The sequence below is a fragment of the Spermophilus citellus genome (genome assembly GCF_964194105.1).
Source record: "Spermophilus citellus genome assembly, chromosome: 1".
NCBI lineage: Eukaryota > Metazoa > Chordata > Mammalia > Rodentia > Sciuridae > Spermophilus > Spermophilus citellus.
The window spans coordinates 429,195-457,167 of record NC_138182.1 but is presented as its reverse complement, the minus strand read 5'-3'; the positions used below and the strand labels follow the sequence as shown (position 1 = coordinate 457,167).

At 61.9% G+C, this 27,973-nt stretch overlaps 1 protein-coding gene across 1 annotated transcript; it reads right to left on the bottom strand.

The window, feature by feature from the left end:
* Nucleotides 1-1,970: 1,970 nt before the first annotated feature.
* GAS6 (growth arrest specific 6) lies at nucleotides 1,971-26,480 on the bottom strand. Its single transcript, XM_081292909.1, has 15 exons — nucleotides 25,960-26,480; nucleotides 25,396-25,562; nucleotides 18,910-18,934; nucleotides 18,176-18,238; nucleotides 13,757-13,879; nucleotides 13,072-13,194; nucleotides 11,893-12,015; nucleotides 10,371-10,492; nucleotides 9,669-9,787; nucleotides 9,327-9,516; nucleotides 7,080-7,244; nucleotides 6,172-6,340; nucleotides 4,502-4,674; nucleotides 3,103-3,331; nucleotides 1,971-2,442 (listed from the first exon to the last, which is right to left on the bottom strand). The coding sequence occupies exons 1-15, from the start codon at nucleotides 26,039-26,041 to the stop codon at nucleotides 2,288-2,290; spliced, it is 2,028 nt and encodes a 675-aa protein (XP_081149035.1). The 5' UTR covers nucleotides 26,042-26,480; the 3' UTR covers nucleotides 1,971-2,287.
* Between the last annotated feature and the right edge of the window lie 1,493 nt (nucleotides 26,481-27,973).

Sequence of the window (27,973 nt, the reverse complement as noted above, 5' to 3'; positions counted from 1 at the left end):
CGCTGTTGATTTACCAAGATGCCGATACTCAGTGTGTCTGCCGTTTGTCTTCCTCCTCCTGCCCAGCACAGTGCCACATGTAGCCCTTAGCCATGGGGCCTGCTCAGGCCTCCTGCCCATTTCGTTGTTGGGTGGTTATTCTGCCTGATGGACTTGCAGGAAGTCGTTATCCATTCTGGATGAGAGCCCTGTGTTCCTGTGTGTCCCTAGAATCTTCTAGCAGAGCTTGCAACCTTCCTTCACATTCACATGCACAACCAATCCACAGTCCTGCGAATCATGGAGGGGGCACATCACCCTTGGCTTTAAAGCAGTGGATTCAAGAGGGTGGCTTTGCCGCAGGCAGGGGGCTGCAGGGGATGGAGGGGAGCAGGGTCTGCAGACACTCCCATGGTCACACGCGAGTGAGTTGTCAGAGGCTGCCTGGCACCTTTGGGTGGAGGGGTTGCTCTAATGGCCCTGTGCACAGGACTGAACTTGAAAGGACAGAGTCCCCGGATATCCTGGAAAAGATGAACTGCAGACAGTGAAGGCTGTTCCTTAAGGAAAGAGAAACTCTGGAATAAACTCAGACCCTGAAGTCAGCACCCAACCTGTGGCCCTGCGGCCGTCAGGAGGTCCGTGCTCCCCTGCAGCCTCTTGGCTGCTCCGGCTGAACCCGAGGTGCAGAGAGAGCCATGCGATTGGCAGCCAGAGAAGGGGCCGCAGGGTTTGGCCAGCCAAGGTTTCTGCTGTGTTTGGCAGGAGGTGGAGGAAGGCCTGGCGCCCACGGAGCCTGAGAAAGCGTCAGGAAGTAGGGGTGTCACTCCCCGAGGAGGGCAGGGAAAGGCCCAGGCTTGTCCCTGGGGGTCCAGCATGGTCCAGCCGCAGAGACAGCTTCCCTTCTTCTCTGCTCTGCCCCTTGAACTCCTGAAGAGAAGGAGGGCTGGCTGGGAGGATGCTCCGAGGACATTCCATGCAGGCCTTCCAGAACCGCCTCCAGGACAGAGGGAAACCACCAGCGCCCTGGGACCCGGCAGCGCCAGGGTTGGAGGGGGCCACCCCTGGCTCCAGGGCCCCTACAGGCCGTCTCCCCACGCCTCTCGGGGCTGGCTCTTGGCTCCCTGCTGTGGGGCGAGGTGAGTCCTGTTCAGTCAGCCTGCAGATGGTGTCCATGCCCGAAACCGGGCTCTTGTGCCCAGTGGACAGCGTGGGGCACTGTCCCACGGCTTCAAGCCTTGCCTGACTCTCATCAGCCTGCCAGCCACCTACTGTCTGGAGCCAGTGCAGAGCAGGGCTCAGGGTCATCTGTGATGCGAGGGGTCCAATGTCCAGCTGGTGCTGCCAGTGTGTGAGCCAAAGGGCGGCCGTGCCCTGGAGAGCCAGCTGCCCACAGCTTGGCACTCAGCTGGGTTTCGATGTTGATGAAGGTGGCCTCATTCTTGACTTGGGCCTCCGCGGGGGTCCAGCAGTGATGGGATCCTGGCAGAGGGATGCGGCCTGGGGCGTGAGCCTTGGCTTGGTCCTCCCCTGGGCCTAGGAGGGGCAGCGGCCCACTGGCGTCTCCTTGCACACTGGCAGTTCCGTGTCCTCTAGGCAGCAGCCTCCCCGGAGGCCAGGACCGAGTTGGTGCCTTTCCGGAGGTGGCTCCCCAGGCAGCGATGACCCAGCCTCTCCTTGGCGGCTGGCGTCAAAGAGTGTCCCCGGCTCCTCCACTCCTCACTGACAGCTGGGGACTGAGGCCAGAAGCAGGTGGGCCAGCTCAGGGGAGGCACAGGGGTGGGTCGCTCCTGCCCCTGCAGGCCGCCTGGCAGGCGCAGTCCCCAGGAACTCTGTGCTGTGGCTGATGCCCACATCAAGCAGATCTGTCCCCTTCACAGAGGACAAACCCAGGCTCCTGGAGGCACGGAGCACTGCAGAGCGGCCAGCCTCAAAGCCCACTAACCCCAGTGCCGGACAACCTCATGGAGCAGAAGATGGCCAACACAGGGTTAAAAAGGTCTCTGTAAATATTTTATTTCCCATATTTTAGAGTCAGAAAGAAGCGTGTGGTAATAAAAATAATAGAGAATTATGTTCTTCAAGTCTGCTTCTCTGTGAGCTGCTGGCCCTCCCCGTGCCCACCCCTGTGGCCAGCTCCCAAGGGGCAGCCTCAGCCTCCACCAGTCCCCTATTCACAGCTATGTTACAAGGAGTGGCCCCAGGGAGAGTGCTCAGGGGTCGGGGCTGTGCTGCTCCAGGGCCGGCCTCCCACCTCCTGCCTCCTGGAAGAAGGCAGGGGGTCTTCCCAGAGGAGTCCTGCCGCAGCCTAGGGTGCGGCCAGCTCCACCGGAGGACAGGAGTGCGAGGTGATGTCGCTGTGCTTGTAGGCAGCCTCATCCAGGTCCAAAGGCCTCCGGTTGACCTCCAGCGTCATGCAGCCACGGTAGAAGGCTGTGACGGGTGCCGAAGTCACTGGCACATCTGGGCAGGGGGGCAACAAGCACATCAGTGGTCAGAGCCAGGCCCAGGAAGGCCCAGCACATCTCCCTGGGGGGGCGGCGCCAAGCGGACACAAAGCCGGCTGATCCTCGGCGCCCTCACACCCAGAGGGGCCACCTCACTGCTGGGAACCCAGAGGGGCTGTGTCCGGCCACCAGGATGGAAGTCCGGCCGATGCTGCCAGACAGGGCCCCAGCAGAGCCACAGTCCTCTCTGCCACACTCCTGGCTCTGGGCAGCGCAGGGGCAGTTTGTGGCCGGGTACCTGTCCCACCCTGGGTCTTCATGAGCCAGCGAGGTGCTGCTGGCCATCCATGCTGGACATGGAAGGGGCTGGCAGCCATGTCAGTGGCCAACAGTGGCAGGTGACCATCAGGGTCTGGGTGGTGGCCTTGCACACTTGCACACTCCCACTGGGCCTTGGCCTGCTGGGATCTGGGAGGAGGCCCCCCAGAGATGCAGGGCGGCTGGGCGAGCTCGGGCCTGCCTGGGCTCCCCAGTCAGGAGGTGGCAGCTGAGGCACGAGAGCCAGGCCGCAGGCCCTCTCCCTCCAAAGCCAAAGCTCCCCCCAGCACCGGCCTGGACTGGGGAAGCCAGGGCCCAGGGACACAGCCGTCCTCCCAGAACGCCGCAGGAAGCCCACCTGGCAGCCCCCCGACGAAGGTGAGCACGGAGCCCTGCAGGTGCCTCTCCAGGGCGGCCAGCCTCTCCTGCAGTTGGGCAGCACCCACTTCACTCTGGCCCTTGGTGCCGTCCACCTCCAGAGTGACCTTGCCATCCTTCAGGGACACGGTGACCGTGTGCTCCTGCCCGTCACACACCTTGATCTCCATCAGGGCCAGGGCAATGTCCTCAACTGCCAGGACCACCAGCTGTGGGGACACCGGGGGAGGGGTCAGGGTGACGTGGGAGTGCAGGGGTCACATGGGTCAGGGCCTTGCAGCCCAGGCCCCTACGCTAGCCACTGGGCCCCACTGCCTCTGGTACTCCATCAGGCCTCACCTACCTCTCGAGCCTCCTCCAAGACCCCAGCAGGCCAAGGTCCCGGGCAGTGTATGAGGCTGCCACCCACACCCGGCTGGTCATCCACCCCTGTGGGCCACTGACGGTGGCTGCCAGCCCCTCCCACGTCCAGCAGGGGTAGCCAGCAGCCCCTAGCTGGCTCATGCAGACCCAGGCACGTCTGTGGCCCTGAGGTGTGAGGGGCTCATAGCCCTGGGTGACCCACTCCCACTAGGAGTGAGGAGAGACCAGCTGGGAGGTGAGAGGCAATAGCAGGCAACCCCTGGCCAGCCATGGGGGACAGCTGAGCAGCTTCCCAGGGCCCCTGGTGCCTCAGGGTGGGGACGTGGGAATGGCTGTGGGCTCCCAGCCCTGTGGGTGCCTGTGCTGGGTGGCAGGGCTCTGTGCCCCGGGCCCTTCACAGTCCCTGGTGTGGGGCTTTGCTGGTGGAGCGCTTGCTGTTTATCCCAGATGCCAGGAGCCGGGTGCAAGCAAGGTGTGTGGCCGCGGCCCTCTGGGTGCACAGGCCGATTCTGTTACTGTTGAGTGCACACAGCAGGAGTGCTGGGCCCCGGGGGCAGCTTTGGACAGGAGCCCTCTCTTCTGGCCCATGTTCTCTGTGGACGGGGGAGAGGAGGGTCTGTTCCCAGGGCAGGAATGGTGCTGCCGTGCAGGGAGTCCTGGGGAGGCCCCAGCCTGGAATCAACTGGAAAAGGACGCTGGCCTGCATCACGCCGGCCAGGTGGGCAGGTCTGCCATGATCGGCCTGGGGCAGCTGGCCACATTATCCTCCACACCAGTGTGGGGGACACACCCCAGGCCCAGTGCCACCCAGTGCTGGCCTGGGAGCACACTGTCCCTCCAGCTGACTGGGCCAGCCACAGTCTGCCTTCCAGTCGTGTGGAGGTGGCCACGTGCAGCTGTGGTCCGCCAAGCACCAGGGCCCACCTGCATCCAGTGCTCAGGTCCCGGGACCCCTCCCCAGGTGGGGGTTCCCAGGCTCCGGGTGCTGGGGCTGCGCTGGCAGAGGCGCAGCCTACCTGTTTCTTGAGCTTCTTGGTGGAGTGGTAGTCCACCAGGGCCACGGAGAGTGGCACCGTGTGGTCCTGGCCCACCAGCGCCATCAGCACACCCGTGTCGGTCGCTGGACGGACACGAGCCACCACTTCTATTTCCCAGGTCGTCTCCGTCCAGGCATCCGGGGATGTCCGCGCTGCGATGAGAGTCGCGCATTACAAGGCGGCACAGATGTCGGCCACGCTTGAGTGAGTGGCGGCTGGACAGAGCGCGAGCCTGCGGGGGACGCGGCGACGCCTGCTCTCGGCAGAGGAGGCGCTGCCTGGCCCGGAGGAAGTGGGAGCCCGCCGTGGCATGAGCCCGAGGACCCTTCTGTCCTGGCCATGGCCCCGCCTGGGAAGCAGTGGAGAGGCCTGTGTAGGGGTGGCCGCCCCCTGCCACACACATTCTCCCCTGGGGGGCCTGGTTTCCAGGTTGGAGGGCCTCACGCTGACTTCATTCACACGCACACTGCCAGTCTCACGCGTGAGGCCATCGTCAGTGTGTAGCTCTGGACACACTTGGCTAGAGGGGCGGGTCCAGGCTGTCTGGGCCCCTAGACCCTCTGTGACTGGGACACTGGAGACCTTGTCCTCTGGCCCTTGTGTTTAGACCTCACCTAGAGCTGCAGACTTCTGGGGGGCACCTGGGACAGGGTCTGTGGTAAGGCCGTAAGCTCCTGCCTCCTGCCCCCTCCAACCGAGGCCCGGTGCTGCCCCTGGATCTTGTCCAGCCTCTGGCTCTCAACCCTCAGGGGTACGTGAGGAAATGCACAGGAACTGGGAAGGGCAAGAGGAGGCTTGCTGTTTACTGAGCAGGAAGGGACCAGGAGGCCTGAGCCTGCAGTACCCTGTCGGGGCCCTCCACTGGGCCAGCGCTGGTTGTCCCTCGGGGTCTGTCCTCGGCACGGGGCCTCTGACCTGAGGTCTAGGGGCCTCGCCTGCCCCAGCTGACTGTGGTGCGCCAAGAGATCTGGGCCCCGCTTTAGAGGTGCCAAGGGCTTCTGGGCTCCACCTCTGCCTTCTGGCCATCCTTGGCCCCTCCCTGGCTGCAGCACCACCAGCCCGATGGACAGCATGCCCAGAGCCCGTTCCCATGGACACAGACTATGTGGGTCCCACAGGCCCCAGGGCTCTCCTGCCCGGCCACAGCCCACCCTTTTGGAAGGTGTCCACACAGCTTGCCCCTGAGGAGGGCAGCGTCTTCCTGCCCGGCTCTCCCGGGGCTGAGGGTAAGTCTCCTTGTGGCCTGGTTCTGCTGCCGAGGCTCAGGGCGCTGGGGTGGCCCTGCTCCTCCCTGCCACACCCCCAGTGTTCCTCCTCTGAGCCCCAAGCAGCTGTCTTCCTGGGGTAGCCCCGGCTGCCTCCAGACACCCCACACCCCTCAGGCAGGTGAGTGGGGGCCAGGTGAGCCATGAGCCTCTCCATCCTGGATGCAGGGAGCTCTTCTTGCCCAGGACCCAACACCATCCTACACCGGCCTGCTCTGGACCTCCTGCTGTCTCCCCCACAGAGTGCTGCGACAGATGGCCACATGGGGGCCGAACCTGGGTTGGCCTGTGCCTTCGAGGGTGGCCTGGCCTCCTGGTGGTCCCCTGGAATTCCGACCAGTGGTCTGAGGCCCCCCCACAGTCCCTTCCATGGGTGTGACCTACCGTAGCTGAGGCTGTAGAAGGCAAACCCGCTCCCCGGGAAGAAAGACCCCCTCTCCGTCACGGAGAAGCACTGCATCTTGGAGCTCGCCTTCACCGTCTCCTGGATGGCGCTGTCCTCCCCACCAAGCCAGTTCCAGCTCCGCAGGCAGCCGTCCAGACGGGGGTTGATCTGGAAAGACAGGCCCTGTGGCGCCACCCCGACACGGGAGGCTCCTCCTGACACTGGAGGAGGCCTGTGGTCAGCCAGGGAAGCCCCACCTGGGTGGGTTCCTTCAGGAAAGGCTGAGTCCCTGTGTCCACCCAGCAGGCCTCCCCAGGGGCCAGGCAGGTGTGGGGCACTGCCCTGCCTGCACAGGGGTGCCAGCCCAGCTCCGCCATGTGGAGGCCTCCAGGGTCTCCACACAGGAGCCACGAGCCTGGTACGCGGTCTCTAGCCGACCGCAGGCCTGTGCCACAGGTCTGATGTGCTGTGCCCAGGCGGGGCATCCCAGGAGCGACCCTCCAGGGTGGGCATCAGTGCCTCTACCACCTGGGTGCCAGGCCCGTTTCCTGTGCAGAGTGGACATCCCACCCCCAAACCAAGAGTCCCAGCCACAAACCTCAGCGGGCTGCGATGGAGACCCAGGAGGGGTGAGAAAAGGCAGGATTGAAAGTAGAACCAGCCCTGGAGTGCGCTCAGAGTTGTCCAAGAGCTCATCTTTCTGTTAAAAGCGACTGCAGTGTCCGAGGACCGTCACACCACACCTTGTCGCCAGTGCAGATGAGGCTCAGGGAGGCTCAGACGGAGGTGGTGAGGTCCGGCTCAGCCTCGGGCCGACCTGGGGCCTCGGCCTTCTCTGGGCCCTCACCTGGCTCGGCCCTGGCCCTGAGCACCCCGGCACCTCCCCGCAGCGAGTGGCAGCACTCACGGGCTGGACGAGGTCCTTCTCCTTGAAGGGAACGCCTCCCACGGTGAGGTTCAGGTGATACAGGCCTCTCTGCAGCTGGAAGAGATCCCCGGCCACTGCTATCTTCATGACGGCATCCTTGTTGACCTTGACCACCAGGTTTCCTTCCAGTTCTTCAACGGAGATCTGCAGGAGACCCGTGCTGTGAGGGCAGGTGTGAGCAGCCCTTGGACCAGCCCACGTTGCCTGACCCAGGGAGCCCCACCTCCCGAGACCAGGCTCGGGTCCGGGCCAGCCCTCTGCCCCCCGGGGACAGAAGGCACAGGGGCCACACTGCCCTGGGGGCATGTGGGTCAGCACTGCACACTGAGGGCAGGGGCTGACCTCCAACACCTTCAGGACAGCAGATTTCCAGAGACCCAGTGAGGCCACGTCGTTGCGGGGAGCTCCGTGTGTCAGGGACAGGGACCATGCCTGCCCCCTACCGCAGACAGCCCCTTCAGGGCCCAGCCAGGCTGAGCCAGGGGACGCCTCTGCAGCTAGCAGGACACTCTCTCCTCTGGATGTTCTCAGTGTCTTGTGACCCCAGACACTGCCGTGCAGGGAGATGGCCTTTGGTGGTGGTGTGGCTGTGTGGGGACCCTCCTGACCACTGGGGGGACCTGACTTTGGCCAAACACAGAGCCATAGCCAAACGGAACCCTAAAGCAATCTCAAAGTTTCAACTCTTCTTGTTGCAGGAGAACTCAACAGCATGAGCCTACAGCTCAGGGGCCCTCATGCTGTGAACAGCAGGGAACTGGGCCGGCACAGTGGCCTCAGACACGCACACCCTCCTCCACAGCCTGCCTAGCTGCACTGCATCCAGGAAAACCCCAGGCTCCTGGGTGTGCTCCAGCCCCTGGGTGTCCACTCATTCTCAGCTTCCAGTCTGCAGGATGTCCCACCTCCGTGGCCCACGTGTGGTTCCCAGTCCTAAGTCCCCTCTGGCCACACTTGGCCCTGGATTCGCCCTGAGCCACTCTTCTCTGCACCTTGGGGTTCTGCCTGGAGCTCCTGCAGGATGCTGCCCCAGGGACTGGCCTGCCCTGACCACCCTCCCCATGTTAGCTCCCTGGCCTCCTGGTCTCCTACGTGTCAGGGCTGTCCTCCTGGCTGGCCTGTGTGGTTGAAGGCAGCAGAACATTTTTTTATTTCTAAATCCCTAACAGCTAATCAGTGTCTGGCATGGATTGAATGCTGAATGGACAAATAAGTTCCTCTGAAACTTTCCATGCAGAAAAGTCTTAAGTCTGTGTCTGTGCACACTGGACTCCATCCTCTGGGGACCATGCTTCCTCTCTGGCTGAGGTGGAAATGTTGGGCCCTGTGGAAAGGGCAGGGCCATGCAGGCCTCCTGCAGCTGCCCTGCTCCCGAGTGGCTGTCAGGGCATGCGATGTGAGATCGAGGACTGTCCCAGAGGCCACTCCAGCATGCTTTCCCACTGGGCCACTGTCCTTGGGCCTGTCCCCATACTGTGTGGCATGTGTGCCACCCTCCCTGGAATGGCCTCCTTTCTGGCTTAGGTCTCTGTCTAGCTGTGCTGGGAATGCCCTTCCGGCTACTCTAAGGATGGGAGGGGACCAGGACATGACTTGGCAGGTGGGAATGTGAGCAGATGTCTGCAGGGCTCTGTCTATGGAGGCCAGGGTGGAATTTTCCACTTGCTTCACTTCTAGGGAAAAGGAGTGTTTTTCTGTTTCTCTGCCCTATGGTTAGCTCCAAGCCTGCTTTACTGAAGAGCATCTCACTCACGACCTGGGATATGGGGTCTGCTGGCCAGGTGGGTCCATGTGGGCCTGGGAGTGGAAACTCTCTGTGCAGGCCCTGCGAGGGCTCCCCTGGACTTCTGTCAGGAGTGAAGGCCAGAGCGAGGGGCAGAAGGTCAGTACAGCCAGGGGCACCCAGAACCGGGACTTGGGCTTGTGGGCAAACTAAGCCAGGCCATCTTCTGTGAGCATTGAGCAGCCCTGGCCTTCGTCCCTTGCTGTGGTTGTCCCCTGGACTCTGGCCACCATGCCTGTATGAGACCTCTGAGGGCCTCATGTGAGGTGAAACAGGGCCCCTGAGTGGTACAGTGAGCCCCAGCATGTGTACCCTAATCCTAACCCTAACCCTAAGGGGCATGGGGTTCTATCTGTGGGCATCTGTCACCTGCCCAGAACCAGGGGTACCCTTGAACAAGCCGATGCACACTGGCCCAGGAGAGTCCCGGCAGCCCCACTCACAGTCTGCCACATGCCATGGTTGATGACAGGCCCGCTGCTGGTGACACGGCCGACACCGTTGTAGCGAAGCTGCAGTTCCAACCTGCCAGCCCGCAGACCCAGTACCACCCAGGTGCTGTCCCTATGGCCTCCAGCAAAGAAGAGGACCCCTTCAGGGTCAAAGGTCCGGAAGTCAAACTCAGCCACCAGCCTGCACAGACCGAGACAGAACAGAGAGGTGTGGGCCACCTAGCACTGGGCAGCAGCAACCAGAGGCTGCACCAGCCTTGGCTTGTGGCTCCTCCAGGACCCTGGGCGGCTCTGCTCTCCCGGGAGCCCCACCATCAGCACCGGCCTCCTCACCTGGTGGGCTGCAGCCTCTTGAAGCGCAGTCTGACCACAGGGGTCCCACTGAACATGCGGCCCAGATACAAGGACTTCACGCTCTTGGCCATGCTGAAGGGCACACATGGCAAGATATCCTGCCGCCAGGGGAGGGCGCATCAGGAGGGCTGCCCTGTGGCTCTCAGGGACTTGGCTGCCCACACCCGCCTCTGCCTCCCTGACTCTGAGATCCCAGAGCCTGTTATAGCCTGATGCAGGCTCCAGTGAGGAGCAGAGCTGCTGGGCACTGCCTCCACCCGGGTGCGGCCCTGTGCCGTCCCAGGTTCCCTGTGGCTCTGCTTGTCTAACCATGATTCACCTGGAGGGCCTCATGGCTGTTCTGGAGAACACTCGCTACCGTCAACTCCACACAGACTGGCTTCACCCACACCCAGAGCACAGGGCAAGGAGCGCCTGGCTGGCTGCCAGCTGCCCGTGCAGGGAGCACAGGCACCCACCCACGTTGCAGGGTGGAGCCACCCAGAGACACTGCCTCAAGTCCTGGAGCCGCACCAGGCTGGCCAGCGAGAGCCGGGTTGCTATGGAAATTCCATCAACACAGCCAAACCCCACATGGCATGGAGCTCTACCCGTAGCTCTGGGGATCCCGGAGCCTTAGGCCAAAGCCCTGGCTCTAGAAGCCTTCTGCAGACCCCATCTGCTGGAGGGCCCCATGCCTACCTCGCAGGTGTCCATGTCCGGGGACAGCTTGAGCCCCCCGCGCCCGTTGCAGTGGCACGTGTAGCTGCCGGGAGTGTTGACACAGATCTGCTCGCAGCGGCCCTGCCAGCACTCGTCCACATCTGCCAGCAAAGAGTCACACGGCGGTGTGGGGACAGCTCCAGACCATGCCAGCCCCTGTGTAGCGCGCGGGTGGGGGGACATCCCAAGTGTCTCACCAGGCGAGTGCCCAACAGCAGCCTGCTACTCCTCCCCAGAGCGGCCTCCTCTTACGGGCAAGCAAAGGCTGTGGGTGTCTGAGGAAGGTGCTCGGCCACACCACGGCTGCTCATGCCACCAGGCCCAGCTGGTGCAACCAGGGCCCCAGGAGACTGAGGGACGCTGGAGGGCCAGACTGCAGCAGAGGGCAGCAGGGAGTGCTGTGGGGCTGGGCCCACTGGTCAGCTCACTCTGGCTGTCCAGTCCCCACATGCTCCCTCCCTGGGGGCTCAGCCCTCTCATGGGTTCCAGAGCTGCCCAGCAGGGGCCAGGGTTCCTCAAGGTTGCCAGAAAGGAGTTAACAGTAGAGTCGGCCTCACTGCTGTGTGCCCAGGACATGCTGGGTCTCCACAGTGAGGAGTACCACCTTGCTGGCCAGCCTTCACACTGTGAGCTGACTCTAGGCTCGTAGACAGTCCAAGCTCAGGGTCTCTGCTCTTTATCTGTGGCACGCTGCTGGAGGGTGGGCATGTATGTGCCATGGCATGTGCAGGAGTGCAAGCACAGTGCGCTTGCATATGTGAGTCCATGTGTATGCACGTATGTTTGTGTGCTAACTCACATACACATGAGTATTATGTGCACACACACATGTGGGCATATACTCACATGCATGTTCAATCACATGAATGTGTGACTGTTGTGTGTACATGTGCATGCAAGCTTATGTGTGCAAGCATGTTTGTGTGCATTTTTGTGCACACATAAACTTGTGTGTGTGCATGCATGTAGGTATGTACGAGTGTATGTTTGAGTGCATGCACAATGTGTAGATGTGCATGTGCATGGGTGAGCCACCACGTGTTCACATGCACATATTTTATGAAAGCACGTTTGTGTACACGTGTGATCTGCATGTTAGTGAGCGTGCATGAGTGTCTCCATGGTATACGTCCATGTGTGCACACATGCATGCGTGTGCATGCCGTGTGGCATGTGCAAATTTGATTGTGCCCATGTATGTTCCCATGCATAGAGTGTACATATGTAAGCATGTTTGTCAACATGTGCATGCACGCATGCATGTGTGTATGCATACATGTGTGGGTTGCACTGTGGTGTAAGTAGCCACTAGGCAATGTGAGGGCTCAGTTTCAGAGTTCTCTTCATTGCAGGAGGTGTCCTGGCCTTTTTCCAACCCTCTGTTGGTAGAGGTTTCCTAGAACCCTGGACTGAAGTCTGTTACCAATGAAGCCTGTGCTCAGGCAGTGACTGACCCCTGTCTCTGGGCTCAGGGACGGAGGAGGAGGAGCCCATGGGGTACCTTGGCAGGCCTTCTCCTGGGAGCTGTACACGTAGCCCTCGTCACAGAGGCAGGAGTAGGAGCCTGGCAGGTTCCTGCAGCGCGTCTCCCCGCAGGCATCTGGGTCTGCACACTCGTCTATGTCTGCAAGCAAAGTCAGTGAGGCTAGGCTGTGCAGAGGAGCCTGGGACAGCTGCAGCCAGCTGCTGGGCAGACAGGTGGGAGGAGCCCCAGACACTGAGGAGGAGGACAGAGTCGGGGAGGGCACGGCCACCAAGGGTCGGCCAGCCCAGCGTCCATGTGGAGCGCCCACCCCACGCTGGGCCACATTAGCCACGTTAGACATCCGAGTTAAGAATCCACCTCGTGACCAGGTATCCTCAATTTGCTTCTAAAGCACAGGATAGAGCCGTGGCAAGGAGCTCTAGGGCTCCAGGTATGAGGAGGATGGAGGAGGGGAAGGCCGGCCTGGCCCTCAGTCATCTGTGTAGGGATGGCCTCTGGTTGTAAGGGACAGCAACTAAGGGGTGAAATGAAAACTTCTCAGAGCAGACGATGGGAACGGTGTCCCCCGTCTGATGGGATGCTCTCCAGCTCTTGACGCTGACCCCACCCCGTGGCCACCAGGATCCAACTGTCCACCACACAGGCAGCTGTGCCCCTTATCCGGAGCAAGTCCAGGAGCTCAGGGGGCACCTCTGGATCCAGGGACAGGGCAAGGTTGCCCCTGCAAGGTGGGGTGCTGCTCCTCTGTAGCCCTGGATGCCAGGGGTGGCAGGGTGCATGCCTTTGAAGTGACTTTCTGGGGTGTCCTCAGGGCACCCTGCTCTGGATTTAGACCCCCAGGAGCCTCAGGCTGATGGAAGCAGGGACAGGAGGAGGGAGGCTGAGCTGCCTCTGCTTCCTCAGGACAGGGCCGAGGGGGCCAGAGACGGGGGCTGGAGGGGCCTGAGAGACGCATGGGTGGGACCCGGGGCCTACAACACTGCCTGAGCTCCCTGCATGGCCACCTGTGGAGCCTGGACCCTGAGAGCTACACTGCAGGCCAGGCAGGGCCGGCTGCCTCTGGCCCACCCCTCAGATCTTGGGGAATGGGTGGTCTGGAGCCCTACTGTGATCTGCGTTCTGCAGCTACTAGCCTCTGAGTGATGCCTACCTCCTCCTGAGCCAGGATTGTGGTGGGGCCTGGTCACGCCTTACCTTGGCAGGTCCTGTTGTCTGAGGCCAGTGCAAAGCCACTGTGGCAGGCGCAATAGAAGCTGCCTGGCTTGTTGTGGCACACCTGGTTGCAACCCCCATTCTGCTGGCTGCACTCGTCTACATCTGGCAGGACAGAGAGAAGGGCGGAGGTGTACAGACCCCCACACTCCACCATGCTGCCCTGGGAGCGGGAGGGTGCAGGGGACCGGAGCAGCCATGGGGGCAACAGCTATAGATCAGCTCCAAGGGCTCCAGCTGCATGCAGGAGGGGGTCAGAGGCCAAAATTTGCCATGGCCAGTGCCTGAGGGTGGACACTGCCCCACACCACAAGGCCCACAAGGCCACAAGGCCAGGTCCCATTTGGAACACCCCATCCCAGTCTACCTTCCAGCATCCACATGTCGCCTGGCTGAGGCCACATGCTGCTGGGCTATGTGGGGTGGTGGGCCACGCGCATCTTCTTCCGGCCAGCCCTGCTCCCAGAGGGGCCACCCAGCTCCCTGTGTCCCCAGGAGCTCCAGGAAGCCTCAGGCGACCACACCCCAGGGCCTCTCCAGCAGGATACTGCGGGGAGGGAACCCACCGGGGCAGGACCCCAGGACAGACTCTGGCCCCCCCCGAGCCTCCATGGTGGGCAAGGTCAGAGGGCCCCACTCGGCCCTTCCGGAGGTGGTGGGCTCTCACCTTGATCACACAGCCGGCCGCCCCAGCCAGCTTGGCACAGGCAGAAGAAGTTGCCCATGAGATCCTGGCAGATTTGGGTTCCCTCTTTGTCACAAGGGTTTGGGGTGCACTGGTCAGGCAGGTCTGAGTTGAGACACAGACAGAAAGTCTTGAGAGGTCCCCAAAGCCCCAGAGCCAGGGGACAATGGCTGGAGCTTCTCCGAGGGGCTGCTGGGCAGATGTGGCTGCCAAGAGGGTCTCCAGCTCAGGGCAGGAGCAGGTGTGGGAGGTCCCAGTCCTGGGGGACTCTAGGGGACTCTGGGAAGTGGCAGAGGCCCTGAGAGGCCAAGGAGCAGGAGCTGGGCCTCGCCCCGCCCCCCCCGCCCCGGAGCAGGGCCCCCAGCCCCTGCCAACCCTAGGAGATTCCACCTGCCCCACCAGGGCCAGGCTGCCCTGGGCGGGGCAGTCATCAGCCTCTGAAGTCTTCTGTCCACAGAGCTCAGCCTCAGTGGGCACTGGCACAGGACAGAAATCCCAGACCCCAGCCCAGGCCCCACCAGCAGGAATAGCCCCTGCCCACAGCATCTCCTGAGGCTCCAGGTCAGGCGTGCACCCAGCAGTAGGCGCAGGCAGGATCCCAGCACAGCCTCAGCGAGGGGTCAAGGAAGCCGCAGGCACAGCGACCTCCCAGGGAGCGCCACACACAGGGAGGCTGCCCCGGCACAGATGGGCAGGAAAGCTTGCGTGTGAGCCACCGCGTCCTGAGGTCGGGGAAGTTAGCAGAAAGGGCTATTGTCATGCCTTGGGCTCAAAGAATCCTTTCAGGGGCTGCTGGCTGAGCAGACGAGGTGCAGCCAGCGCACAGAAGTCGGAGCCCATGCACTCTCTCCGAGACCTGGGGGGCTGCCAGGGCTCCTGTGTACAGGTGGCCAGTGGGTTGTGGCTGTGGAGGCTCTGGGGTGTCCTGGAGGAGGGTGCAGCATGGCAGGACATTGGCTTTCCAGAGTCACAGCAGGGTCCTTCCTGGACCCCGAGTGGCCTCTGCCCCAGCCTGCGGACTGGCCAGGTAGAGGCCTCCAACCAGGCCTTCTTCCATCACCCAGGGCCGCTGTCCCCAGGTGGACGCTGATGCTCACACTCCCTGCTTCCCCTCCCTCCAAGCAGAATGCTGGCTGGCGGGTTAGAGGGCGTGGCTGGGTGGCTGCAGACACCTGGACCTGGGACGCCTTGTTCCTGCTGAGGGTGGCCCTCCTCACTCCCCAGCCACCGAGACCACAGTCATCAGTCACCTGGCCGGCCCGTCCAGCCACCCAGTCGCCGTGGCGTACAGCAGAGGGCAGGGCCGGCCAGTCCCTCCCTAGCACTGCACCTGTGGCCTCCTGCAGACAAGATGTTCTCCCTGGGCCCAGGTGGCTACCCAGAGCCTCTGAGCCTGGCGACAACTTCTGGTCACAGAAGGAAACAGGCCCTGAGTGCTCAGTGACCAGCCCATGGGGACACTGTGTGACCGTTCCTCAGAAGGAAATGACACCAGAGGTCCTGGCTCCTTTTCCATGGGTGGATGGCCCACAAGTCAGGCAGCAGGGTTGAGGCTGTGGGGGCTGTGCTGTCTCTGGGCTTCTCTGCCCACCTGCTGCCCACTCAGGGTGGGGGCCTCCACAGTCCACCTCCTCTGGAACAATCTCGGCAGCCAGCAGGCACCAAGGCCTGGGGTACTCATGCCCATGTGTCCCTAATCCTTAAGAGGACCACAGCCTGTCCCCTGGCTCCCACCTGAGCTGTGCCCAGCGGCTGCAGGGAATCTGAACGAGGTGGCAAGTGGACCTCTGGTGGCAAAGCTGCACCCCTTCAACTTGCCTCAGGCTTCCTCCATACCCTCTCAGGAGATGGCCTCTGCTTTGCAAAGAGGCTCTGCACCAAGTTCAAGGGCAGCCTGTTAGGAGAGCAGGGCTCTGCCCACCTCTCTGTGGCCTGTGGCCACCTCAGTGGGTGGTTTTGTGAGGCCTTGGGCAGCACTGCCTTGCTTGGCTGGCTGTCGTGGGTGCAGCCCTCCCGAGGCTGCCTCCATTTCCCTCGCACACTGCAGCCGCCTGGCTGCACTCAGGGCCTCACAGGGTAGAGCCGCGCCTGGGGTCAGGAGAGCGGAGAGCTGCCCCCTGGGTGGAGAGGCCCTGAGAAGCGACAGGTATCAGGCATGGTGGGGGGCAGGACTGTGCCCCCAGTTACTCCCCTGGAGCCCCTGCCATGGGAGGGCAGTGGGGGAGGTCGGTGCGCATTTCCACTGACCCATTCGGCTGGGGTCAGGGTTATTTCTGAAGTACGTGCCTGTGAACTCAGTGTGGGGGCTAGCTAACTTGGCCTTGAATTTGCCTAGGACACCATACTGCCCCTTTACAAAGTCTGTCCCTTGACAGGGGGACAGTACCAACTTCTACTGGAATGGGGCTGTTCTTAGGAGAGCCCCCCACCACGGAGCCAGCACCACACGCCTGTCTCTCCATGTTCCTCCCTCGGTCTCCAGGCAACGTAGCTCCACCCACCACCGTGTCCTGTCCCTGTTGGAAACTTATCTCCGGGATAGAAGCCAAGGTCGAGCCTCTCCCTCTGCAGGTGCCCAGCCAACTTCTGTGTGATCAGGCTGACCCAGCTGGGAAAGGCAGAGGAAGAGACACACCTCTGCAGGGAGGATGGCCACTCGGCACCCTGCTCTGTATGCCGGTCACCAAGTCTCGTGTGTGTTCAGAGAGAGACCGTTCAGCCTTTCCATGTGCAGCTGCAGAGGGAACGGGAAGCCAGCAGGGACTTGGCCACACGCTCCGTCCACTGCTGGCCTTTGTTCTGGCCACGAGAAAGGAGCCTTGTTTCCCCTAAGGGGGCATCCTGCCTGGCTGGGCACATGGACCTCAGCCTGAGCACAGTTCAACACTTGCAGGGCATGGTGGGAGAGCTCAGCTGGAGAACCTGGAGCTGTCCATGCAAAGGTAAAGAAATGGAAACTGAGGCTCTTCCTGGCACAAAGAGAGCAGTCTGTGCTCAGGGCAGGGGCTCTGAGCTCGGCAGCTGCAGCCACTGCCGCCCCTGAGAGCTGCAGCCACTGCCGCCCCTGAGAGCTGCAGCCACTGCCGCCCTGAGAGCTGCAGCCACTGCCGCCCTGAGAGCTGCAGCCACTGCCGCCCTGAGAGCTGCAGCCACTGCTGCCCTGAGAGCTGCAGCCACTGCTGCCCCTGAGAGCTGCAGCCACTGCTGCCCTGAGAGCTGCAGCCACTGCTGCCCTGAGAGCTGCAGCCACTGCTGCCCCTGAGAGCTGCAGCCACTGCTGCCCTGAGAGCTGCAGCCACTGCCGCCCTGAGAGCTGCAGCCACTGCTGCCCTGAGAGCTGCAGCCACTGCTGCCCTGAGAGCTGCAGCCACTGCTCTGGACCCCGGAGGCTCACCAGGAGCCCCTGCCTGTCTAGGGCTGCATCTGGACTCTGGCAGACTCAGAAATGATCTCTGAGGCTGCTGATGACGTCTAACAAGAGTGGGTGATCAAGAATGCAGGCTCGGACATGCCCACGGACTCCAAGTAAGACTGCCAGCAAGGAACCGACAATTACAGGTGGGGCCTAGACAGTCGGGAGGGCCAGGCTCACAGGGAGAGCGACCCTCCCAGGACCCGGGTGGGGCTCCGCCAGTGCTTCTGGGCAGGAGACACAGCTGTGAGGAGCACGGGGTGTGTCTGGCCAAGCCGCAGCAGAGCTCTGTCCCCCCCTAGCCAGGGCCTCACGCCTGCCCCACTCCTCCAGGGCTCTTGCTGGGTGAGCAGTCTCCAGTCCCATCCAGAAAGTGTCATCGCAACTTGAACCACTGAGGGACTCTGGGGCCGTGAAGTAATCAGCCAAAGTGGAGAACTCCACAGACACAGGAGCCAAACCTGCCTGCTGAGGTCAGTGGTTCCCAGACACACAGCCAGCCAGAGGACACCGAAGGAGCAGCCCCACTATCGGGACCATCAGCACCAGGCTCAACTGAGGTGGGAGCAAGGTGAGCGGCAGGAGGGGTGCCTGGGCGCTCGGGGACAAGGGACACCAGGGCTCACCCTAGTGCCTATGATGATTCGCAAGTCTGGGGGTACCGCTAGACAGACTGTCACAGCAGACCTGACGGGAGGATCTCCCAGGAGGGGCAGGAGGCACAGCGGGCAGCCGGGCAGAGCAGAAGACCCTGCGTGTGCTGGACGAGCAGCCGGCCAGCAGGCAGGACGCACCCCCCTCCTACTGCACTGTTCAGACATGCTGTTGCCCCCTTGGGAAGTCAGAGTCTCCCTGTGTGCCAGGAAGGCCGGGTGTGAAGGAAGCAGATCTGGGAAGGCCCGGCGCCCACTGTGGTCACAGAGGAATTCAGAGCTCCTGCCCGCGGCCCCCTCACGTGCACACTGGAGCAGGAGGAAGGGGACGCTTACTGCGAACACACGTGGCGAAGTCAGGGCTTTTGCTGTATGGAGAGCCATGTTTGCTGACACACTCTGCAAGAGAGAAATGCACGGCACGGTCACCACCATCCTGGGAGGACGGAGCTCAGTGCGGCGCCAGGCTGCGGCAGGACACCCGCTGCCCTGGTCCTGCGGCCCTCACACACCGGCTCTCGTGAGCATGAGAGCAGAGACAGCACGGAACTTCAGCAGGCTGTCCCCGCAGAGCCACCCTGCCAGGACCCCGGCAGGAAGTCACTGTCCCAGGAGGGCTGCTCTTTCTCCTTCTCTCCAAGGGCACTGTGGCTGGCCCAGAGCCTCCTGCCCACACCCACTCACTGCTCTGATGGCTGGTGCAGTCCTGCCCTTCACACTCAACACGTGTTTCTCGAGGTTCTCTGTTTCAACCGTCAACAGGGCGACCACAGTGAGTCAGCCCTTCTGGGTGATAGCAGAAGTGCAGAGTCCTGACACCAGGAAGTGGGAGGACACCACATCAACCCTACTTCCAGGTGGTGGGTGGAGCTTGGCACCAAAGCAGAGAAGGGCCTGCAAGAACTGGCTCTGCCCCGAGGGTTGGCGATCGGGAGAAAACCTCGGCACAGGCGGACTCATGCTTCTGACCTGCTTGCTCCGGATTCCCACTCAGTCTTCTTTCTAGCAGCTACTTGGCAACGGGCTCCCTCCCAACTCACCTCTGTGACAGCTAAAGTGGTCAGACTTACCGAGGTATCTGGGGTAGAAGTAGTCCTGTGGAAAGAGAAGGCAGGCGTGAGCTCCCAGGCAGCACCGCAGGTGGCGACAGTCTGGAGGGGCAGGTGTGGACAGGCGGGCCTCAAGCCCTCGGAACCACAGCCCCTCCCCCGGCCTCTGCCAGGAAGGAGGCAGGAGGCAGTGAATGCTGAGCAGGGTCTGCAGGGTGACTGCAGAGCCTCAGTGCATTTGTTGGATCACTTCCAGGGGCCAGCCAATCGGGGTCACCCAGGGACACTTGGGAAGTGCCACTGGAAGTGTCTCAGGAGAAGGTACATTGAGGAGAAGGGTGTCCTAGGTGGAAGCAGGCTCTGCCAGGGACAGTCACCTTAGCCTGGACTCCCTGTGCCTATCGGCATCTGCACGGATCCGCATCCACTGCATCTGTGAGCCAGCTCTGCCAGGGAGGCAGGGAGGCCGCTCCCGAGGGGCCTCCACCGAGTGCACGTCGAGAGGCCATGTGCATACAAGTGGGCTGGCGGACGCTGGGCCGTGTGCCCGCGTGGCAGTGTGGACACTGGGCCATCTGCCCTGCATGGCAGTGCGGAGCCCACTGGAGACTCTGTCAGGTCTGTTGTGGGGCTCAAGCAGACTCCAGGACCTGGTCAGCCGGTCACAACGGCAGTTTGGCTCTCCACATCCCAGGCTGGAGTGACCACAGAGGGACTGTGAATGGCAGTCAGGAGGGTGCGGGTGGGGTCTGCTTCTCCATGCCCCATGGAACTGCACGCCCACCCCGATGGGAGACCCCGATGGGAGACCCCGAGGCAGGAGGTTGTGGAATCTGCTCCCGTCAGGAGCAGGAAGGGCTGGAAAGTGGAGGGTGACAGCGGCCGAGGGTCCTGGTGACCAGCAGAGCGACAGGTGCTGGGGCCCCAGCTCCCTCACCTCCCTCAGACCTCCCAGGTAGGCTCTGCACAGCAACCTGCTGCCTTCAGGTTGGCTGGGCCTCACACCCATCTACTCCTACCACTCAGCAGGAAGCACTGCCTTCCACCCAAGGCCAAGGAACCATCTGAGCACCCCATGTCCGTCAGGGCCTGGGCCCCCCTGAGAGCCCCTGGTCGCGTCCATCAGAGCAGGGACGTGACAGAGCTGGTCTTGCACCAGCCCTGCAGGGCAACCAGCTGGGCCATTCTAAGAACAAGCAGACCTGGTCCTGCTGACCCCGACCTGATTGGGACGTGAGGCAGAGCTGGCCAGCCTGGGTAGGGGCTGCGCCTCCAGGGGACAGTCTCCAGAGAGCTCCTCGCAGAACTGGGCTTGTGCAGGGCTGGGAGAGAGGTGGGGACCACTCCTCACCCTGGCACTAACTAGGAGAAGATGGTTTCCATCCACTGTTCTAAAAAGTCCAAGAACGAGTGTGGCACCAGGCATGGCTTCGACCCAGCAGTCAGCCACCGGCCAAACTCTGTCCAGGGAAGAAAGAACCCCTGCCTTGCTCAGCAGCTCCCACCACCGGCTCCTTAAAAACCATTAAGAAACTTTAGCAGTGTTTAACTCGGCAGGTGGCTGCCGGGGCATGCCCTGCAGGCTCAAGGAGCTGGAGCTGTCCATGCAAAGGTAAAGAAATGGAAACTGAGGCTCTTCCTGGCACAAAGAGAGCAGTCTGTGCTCAGGGCAGGGGCTCTGAGCTCGGCAGCTGCAGCCACTGCCGCCCCTGAGAGCTGCAGCCACTGCTGCCCTGAGAGCTGCAGCCACTGCTGCCCTGAGAGCTGCAGCCACTGCTGCCCTGAGAGCTGCAGCCACTGCCGCCCCTGAGAGCTGCAGCCACTGCTGCCCTGAGAGCTGCAGCCACTGCCGCCCCTGAGAGCTGCAGCCACTGCTGCCCTGAGAGCTGCAGCCACTGCTGCCCCTGAGAGCTGCAGCCACTGCTGCCCTGAGAGCTGCAGCCACTGCTGCCCTGAGAGCTGCAGCCACTGCTGCCCCTGAGAGCTGCAGCCACTGCTGCCCTGAGAGCTGCAGCCACTGCTGCCCTGAGAGCTGCAGCCACTGCTGCCCTGAGAGCTGCAGCCACTGCCGCCCCTGAGAGCTGCAGCCACTGCTCTGGACCCCGGAGGCTCACCAGGAGCCCCTGCCTGTCTAGGGCTGCATCTGGACTCTGGCAGACTCAGAAATGAGTCTGGACACAATGACCTTGAAGGGCAGAGGGTCTAGGACTCTGAAGCAGACCCAAGCACCTCTGTAGGCAACAGGTCCATGGCCTTTGCATCTCCGGGTGCAGAGCGGGGGGCTGGTGCGGCTCAGAAAGAAGCCTCCAGGGGAAGCCAGATCTGGAGGGGGCACCCCACCCTGGAGAGCATGACCCCCAAGACTATGCCCTCCAGGCCTGTGGCAGGGAAGGCTCAGGGGAGGGGAGGGACAGGCTAGAGGGAAGGTGTGGCTCAGCAACCAGGATACTGGGGAGGGAGGGAGGACCCGAGAGGACGTGGGAGAGAAAAGCATGTATGCTATGTGCACTCGTGTGTCTGCATGTGTGTCTGTGTGTGTCAGTGTGTGCATGTATGCTATGTGCACTCGTGTGTCTGCATGTGTGTCTGTGTGTGTCAGTGTGTGCATGTATGCTATGTGCACTCGTGTGTCTGCATGTGTGTCTGTGTGTGTCAGTGTGTCTGATTCCATGTACACGCCCTGACCTGTGTTCCACGTGTCAGTATGTGCGTGTGTCTGCGTGTGTCAGTGTCTGACTACAGGTGCACATCCTGTTTCTGTGTGTCAGTGTGTGCATGTCTGAGTACACATGCATGTCCTGTGTTCTATGTGACAGTGTGTGCGTGTCTCTGCGTGTGTTTCAGTACGTGTCTGAGTACACATGCATGTCCTGTGTTCTATGTGACAGTGTGTGCGTGTCTCTGCATGTGTTTCAGTACGTGTCTGAGTACACATGCGTGTCCTGTGTTCTATGTGACAGTGTGTGCGTGTCTCTGCGTGTGTTTCAGTGCGTGTCTGAGTACACATGCATGTCCTGACCATGTGTTTCCCATGTCAGTGTGTACGTGTGTCTGAGTACATGTGCATGCCCTGGTTGTGTGTTCTGCATGTCTCTGTTTGGGTGCGTCTGTGTGGGGGGTATGTTGGGACAGCTTTCAAGCAGGGTAGGGTGGGCATCTCAGCCTGGACATCCCTCCCCAAGTCTTTGGGGCTCCCTCTCTCCTCCTGCTAGAACTCCCCAGGCCACCCCAACAACTGGGCCTGGCCCCCAGTGGTTGTCCAAGGAGAACTGGGTGCTTCCATCAGTGGAGGAGGTAACCCTCTCTGGGCTGTTCTTGAAGAATCCGCAATCTCAGGAAAAAGGTCTTTGGAAAGTAGATGCAGTTCACACAAGGTCAGCTGGGCTTGGGCTTTTAAAACTGACCGCACCCCAAAATCCAACGGGAGAACTCACCACCAGCAGCAGAGAGGTGAGGAAGGCCGTGGGGGAGAAGGGAGGGACAGGGAAGCAGAGCTCCAGGGCAGTCCCCCCAGCTGAGCAGGGACTGCCCACCTGCCCTGCCATAAACATTTCACTTTATATCTCAAATAAAACAAGCACTAATCAGGAACCCGCTGGGTTTCCGCCTCCAGGCGGGAATCCAAGTGCCGGGAGCAGAGGGCTTTGGTAAGAGGAGAGTGCTGAGGACCAAAGCCCCGCAGTGGAGGCAACCCCGGCAGAACCACCCGGCCTCTGGGAGCTGGGCACCGGACCCTGGGGGAGGCTCAGTGCAGGAAGGGAGGGCAGTGCTGCAAAAGGGAAGCCAGATAAGAGGAGCGCGGGAGGGGACAAAATGGTCAGGAGGGCCAGGCTTGTCACCAGCAGGGACACACCCTAGGCCAAGGAATGCTGGCCAGACAGCCAGGAGGTGCTGCAGGAAGTGCTCAGAGGGAGGGCCTCCCCGCCTCAGGCAGAGGTGTGGGAAGGCCAGCAGCAGGACCGGAAAGGCCACTGGACTTCACTCCCAGCTGTGGGGAGAGCCCTGCAGGCCAAGTGCTGTCCCTCAGGCAGAGGAGAGAACCCAGCCAGGGCCCTGGAGACGGAGCTCCAGCTGCCCAGGCCCACACAGCCAGGGACGGAGGGAAGCTCCCACTCTCCCCTCCCAAGAAGAGAGCAGCTGGCCTTCCTGCCAGGAGAGGGGCCGGATGTGGGCAGGTGTGCTGGACAAGGCCTCTCACAGAGGGCCAGGACAAACTATCAGCTTCCAGTTCCCTAAATCCCTAAGTGGGCTGGCACAGGACAGGGCAGCAGGTCGACCCTGTGGGAGGGCCCTGGCCTGGCCCAGCCACTGTGCAAATCTGGCCTGGCAGGTGGTCCTCTCCTTCCTGTGCACCAGGACCCACGCTCCTCTTATCTGGACCACCCAGGAGCCCCCTTCAAAGAATGCTGAAGAGCTGTTCCCAGGCCAGACAAACCATGCCTGTGTCTTGGGAAAGCCCCAGGCTCACCAGACCTCGCAGCCCTGCCTCTGCACCCTTCCTCAGGGTATGAGCAGTCATGGGGTCTGGAGACCCCGGTCCCGGGGCCTCAGGCCTCCGCATGGGTGTGGAGCAGAATGGGGCGCAGCGGAAGGTGGACACCTGTACTGCCCAAGTCCGGCTCTGACCAGACCCAGATCCCCCCTCACCACCCGCATCCCACCCGGCCTGAGGAAAGAGAAAGGGAGCACATCAGGCCCACATCCTGCCCGGAGCTCTGGCTCCTCCACTGGCCACCAGAGGTGCAGGCAGGTAGTCTGACCATCACTGTGACAGACACAGGGCTAGCTGAGGGGACTAGAGGAGAACTCAGGTGATGGAGCACTAGCTGTGGGGACAGGAGGAGAACTCGGAAATGACAGACACCTCGATGTGAACAGGGTCTGACTCCTGATAGGCCCCATGGCCAGGCCAGCAGAGGAAGGCCCGCCCACAACACAGACAGGAGTGGCACCCACGGCCCAGGCGTTGTGTTGAAGCCATGCAGCTCTGAGTACTTATTTCTTTTTCTTTTCTTTTTACACCCTTGTAAGTAGAGTTATAATTAAATATAAAACCAAGTCACACCAGAGGGGCCTGACTCTGGCAAAAGCAGCTTGTCTGTCCGGCAGCCAGGAGAAGCCGGCTCAGGCCTGTCGGGCCTGGCAAACAGGGCTGCAGAGGGCGGGCTCCTCTGGCTCCTCAGACTGGGCTGGGCCGTGGCTTGGCAGTGCTCAGCTCTTGTCACCACAGACCCTGTCCCAGGTGAGGATGGGGTGAGAGGGTACTGCCCCGTCACATAACTCCACAGTCGGGTGATGAGTGCCTGGCAGACCTGCCTCAGCCCCAGAGACCCTCTGCGAGTGGCCTGAGTCATTCTACCAGGGTTCATCATCAAAGAAATGATAAGACAGCCAGGTTAGGAAAAGACCTGTGAACCGCTCCCCCAGAGGATGGAGGGCGGCCGCAGAGGAGGTAGCCTGCTTCTCCAGCCCTGGACTCCGAAGGGGCAAGTCTGAAGGGGCTGTCCAGCCAACCGCTAGAGATGCCAGTCAAAATAAAGACCCACGTGGGCCACAGTCCCATCCTTTTATCAAATGTGGTATTTATTTTATCTCAGAATTTTTAAAAGAAAAATTCCAGCAGAGCCAAAAAGTCAGCTCTGAAATCCCCCTAACTTGGTGGCATCCCCTGACACCAGCAGGGCCACACCACTCCAAAACCATGTGCTCTGCCCAGTGCCCATTCCTAAGTGTCCTCCACTGCTCCTGTGGAGACTCCTGTCCACTCCTGGGCTGCTGCTGCTGCCTGGTTTCCCAAAGACATTATTCATACAAGCATGTCCTGGGCCAGGGACTGCAGAGGCCAGTCCTGGGCCCTTCCCTACTCCTCCCACCCCCCCTGTGTCTGTTCTCTGCACAATTCCTGAATCATATTTTTGGACCTGCTGCTGCAAGCAATTCCAGCCCTGAGGTCTTTCAATTCCTCTTTCAGGAAAACCCTCAGGCTCTCTGGAGGAGCACCCAGATGCAGCCCCAGCCCTCACCTCCACTCCAGCTGGGGGGGGGGGGCGCTGCGGCAAAGGAAGTATTTAGGTTTTTAACCGTTGTGTTTCTTGTACACTTTGAAAACCGACTCCTGCTTTATCCTGGAGGGAGGGCCACATCTTATTTTGAGCATTTCCTTTCAAGTGCTTCTCTCAGGAGCCCCAATTATATCTGCTGCAGGGCCCCAATCATATCTGGCTCCAAGACCTGCCTCCTCTCCTAAATGGAACCTGGGGTCACCAGGGAAACTGGGGTGCCAGAGGGTCACTAAGGCGCACTGGAAGGCTGGTGCTGTGACCCTCACTGGGAGCTTCTGGGGTCTGAGTTCTGAGTGAGGCCGAGAGCCCTTCCACTAGGGCTCGCCAGAGCAGTAAGCATGGTCGGGGGCCCAGGTCCCAGTCCTTGGTGAAGCTTGATGAAGCTCCGGACCACGGAGGGCTTCCGACACAGGCCCGCCCGCCCCCGGCCTCGGACGCCCCTCACCGTCTCGGGGTCGTTTTCGAACACCTCCCGGGCCTCCTCCTTGTTGCACAGCTCCTCGACGCACTCCCGCTCCAGATGACCCTGCTTGGCCTCCTCGAAGACCTGGTAGGCACGGCGCTGCCTGGGCCGAAGGAACTGCGCGGCCTCACGCGCCCGCAGCAGCACCGCTGCCAGGGAGAGGGGGGCGCGTCAACCTGCGCCCGGGGTTGGGGGCCGTGGGGTTGGGGTGCGGCGCGGGACTGCAGCGGGGCCAGGGGTGGCGAGGGCCAGTACGCGGGGATGCATCAGCAAGACTGGGGTCTGCAGAGGGCAGGGATGCCCCAGGGGCCGGGAGGCCGCGGGATGGGGGGGGCGCAGAGGTGCCACCGGGGGCCGCGAAGTCACTGGGGACGGAGATCAGGGGGTGGGGATGCCGCAGAGGGGCTGCGATGCCGCAGGGGTCAGAGGTCAGGGGGCTGGGGGCCGGGAAGCCGCCGGGGTGCACCGGAGCCCCGTGATGTCGCGGGGACAGAGGTGTCGCAGAGGGCCGCTGGCGCCCGCCCCGAGGGCCTGCGCGGGACTCACTGTGCGCGGACTCGGAGGCCAGCAGGAGCAGCAGCAGCGCGGTGCCCAGGGCGGCGACGGGCCCGGGCGGCGGCGGCGGCATGGCGGGGCCGGGCCGGCGGGAGGCCGGGAGCGCGCGGTCAGAGCGCCCGGGAGGCCGTGGCGAGCCGCGGACACCGCGGGGCCGTGGCTCCGGTCATCCCGTCCCGGCGGCACTGAAGGTCACATCCCGCCGGCGGCGGCGGCACCGGCGCGGGGCGAGTGGGCGGGGGCGGCGGCCGGGGCGGGGCGGCCCAGCAGCGACGCGGGCCGCGGGGCCGCGCTCGGGCTGCGTCCGCGGACGCAAGGGAAAGCAGGTCACCCGCCGCTGGCGGTTCCGCGCGCGCGTCCGGGGAAAGGAGGCTCGGCGTCACTCAGACTGCGCGGCTTCGCCGGGAAGCGGAGCGTCCGAGGGAGGAGGAGGAAGCCAGAGCGGCCCCCGCTGGACCACGGAGTGGACGCCCTCCGGTCAGCACGCCTCTTGAACCTCTCGCCGCCGCTCGGTCCCGCCGCACGGCACAGCATCCCTTGTGGATTCTTCATTCTTGGGCACATTTTCTCAAGACTGGGGTGCAGGCAGTGAGGCTGTTTCTTTTTGTCGTCTGTTTTCCATAATGATGGCTGGCGAACTCCGGGGTTTCCCAGCCCAAAGCACACTGTGCTCCGTCTCAGAGACAGGACTTTCTGTCCCTTGTCTCTGAATATTTTGCAAAGTCACCGGCAACACACACACACACACACAGACACACACACGGCCCAACCCTGGCCACCACTCAGGGAGCCCTGAGGCCGTCCGTAAGCCTGGCACCCCTCCAGGAGGAGGGGACCTGGAAACCAGACCAGAGAGTCCTGCTTCTGAAATCCCCACACCCGAAAATGGTGATGAAAAGGGACAATGAGTCACCTCCACGCCCGTGGCTGCCCACTTGGCTTTCTGAGCTCATGGCTCTAATTCTTAGAAGAATGGAATGTCATTGCTAGGGGAATTTTTTTATCAGGTCCTTGGTTTGAAGGTGGGGTTAACCCTCATGGAACATGCGGATTAATGTCCCTAGGAATGATCTTCAAGGAGAACTAGAAATCAGTGAAGTCATGCACATTTGGCCTGAGAGTCCTGGGGCACTCCCAGAAAGCCTCCTGGTGCCGCAGAGTTGCCTCAGCCTACAAACACCACAGAGCTCAGAGCAGACAGAACGTTTGTGATGTTAATTTTCCTGCCCTCCCTGAAGGAGGAGCGTGGTGTCAATGAACTAGGAGCACCGCAGTGAGCCAGCTCTTGCCATGTTTGTGGGGCCTAAGCCAGGGACATGGCAGGCTTCAAGAAAGGTGAGAACTCCCATCAGAGTTTCTACATGCTGGTGAGGGTCTGAAGAAGACAGCGTGCTTCCGGAGCACTCAGCTCCCCGGCAGGTCAGTGAGAGCTTCTCTGGGCAGTCTGCAGTAGTGCAGCGCCTACATCAGGTGACCAGGCGTCAGCATGGCCTCCGCAGGATGCAGTCTTCCAGGTGCCCTGCCGGCTCTTAGCCTGGTCCACGCCCCGGCCCCCCCCATATTCTCAATGCATCTTTTCTCCCCAGGTAGCTCCCAATAGTAGTGCCTCCCATGGTACAGATGCTCAACTTGATCTAGATCACTGAGCATTGCAGGGAGCAGCTATGGAGAGCAGAGCAGGATTCCCACCCCAGAGAACTTCTGCCTAGTGACCAGTGCAGAGTGTGTGCTGTGGGTCAGAAATGGAAAACAATCTAAATAATGTGTTTCAAAAGTGGGAAGAGCCACCAGCACTATCTTGTGCCTGAGACAGCAATGAAGTGGACAGTCCAGCCCCACTAGGGGCAGGAGTTCAGACCAGGCAGCAGACACCCTATCTGGCAGCTCCTCTTTCCTGCCCAGAAAGCAGGGATGGGGTGGGGGTGGAAACGAGGTGTTGGGAGCAGTGCAGGGTCCACAAGCCCCTGCTGCTCTTGCCTTCTTGGGGTCACAACGCCACCACAAT

Coding starts and splice junctions, on each gene's coding strand:
- GAS6 (XM_081292909.1), bottom strand. CDS start 26,041: ATGCCGCCGCCGCCGCCCGGGCCCGTCGCCGCCCTGGGCACCGCGCTG. Junction 10,493..11,892: donor CCAGGAGAAGGCCTGCCAAG/GTACCCCATGGG, acceptor CTTTGCTGGCAG/ATGTGGACGAGTGCTGGCAG. Junction 3,332..4,501: donor CCAAGAAGCTCAAGAAACAG/GTAGGCTGCGCC, acceptor GTGTCCCCACAG/CTGGTGGTCCTGGCAGTTGA.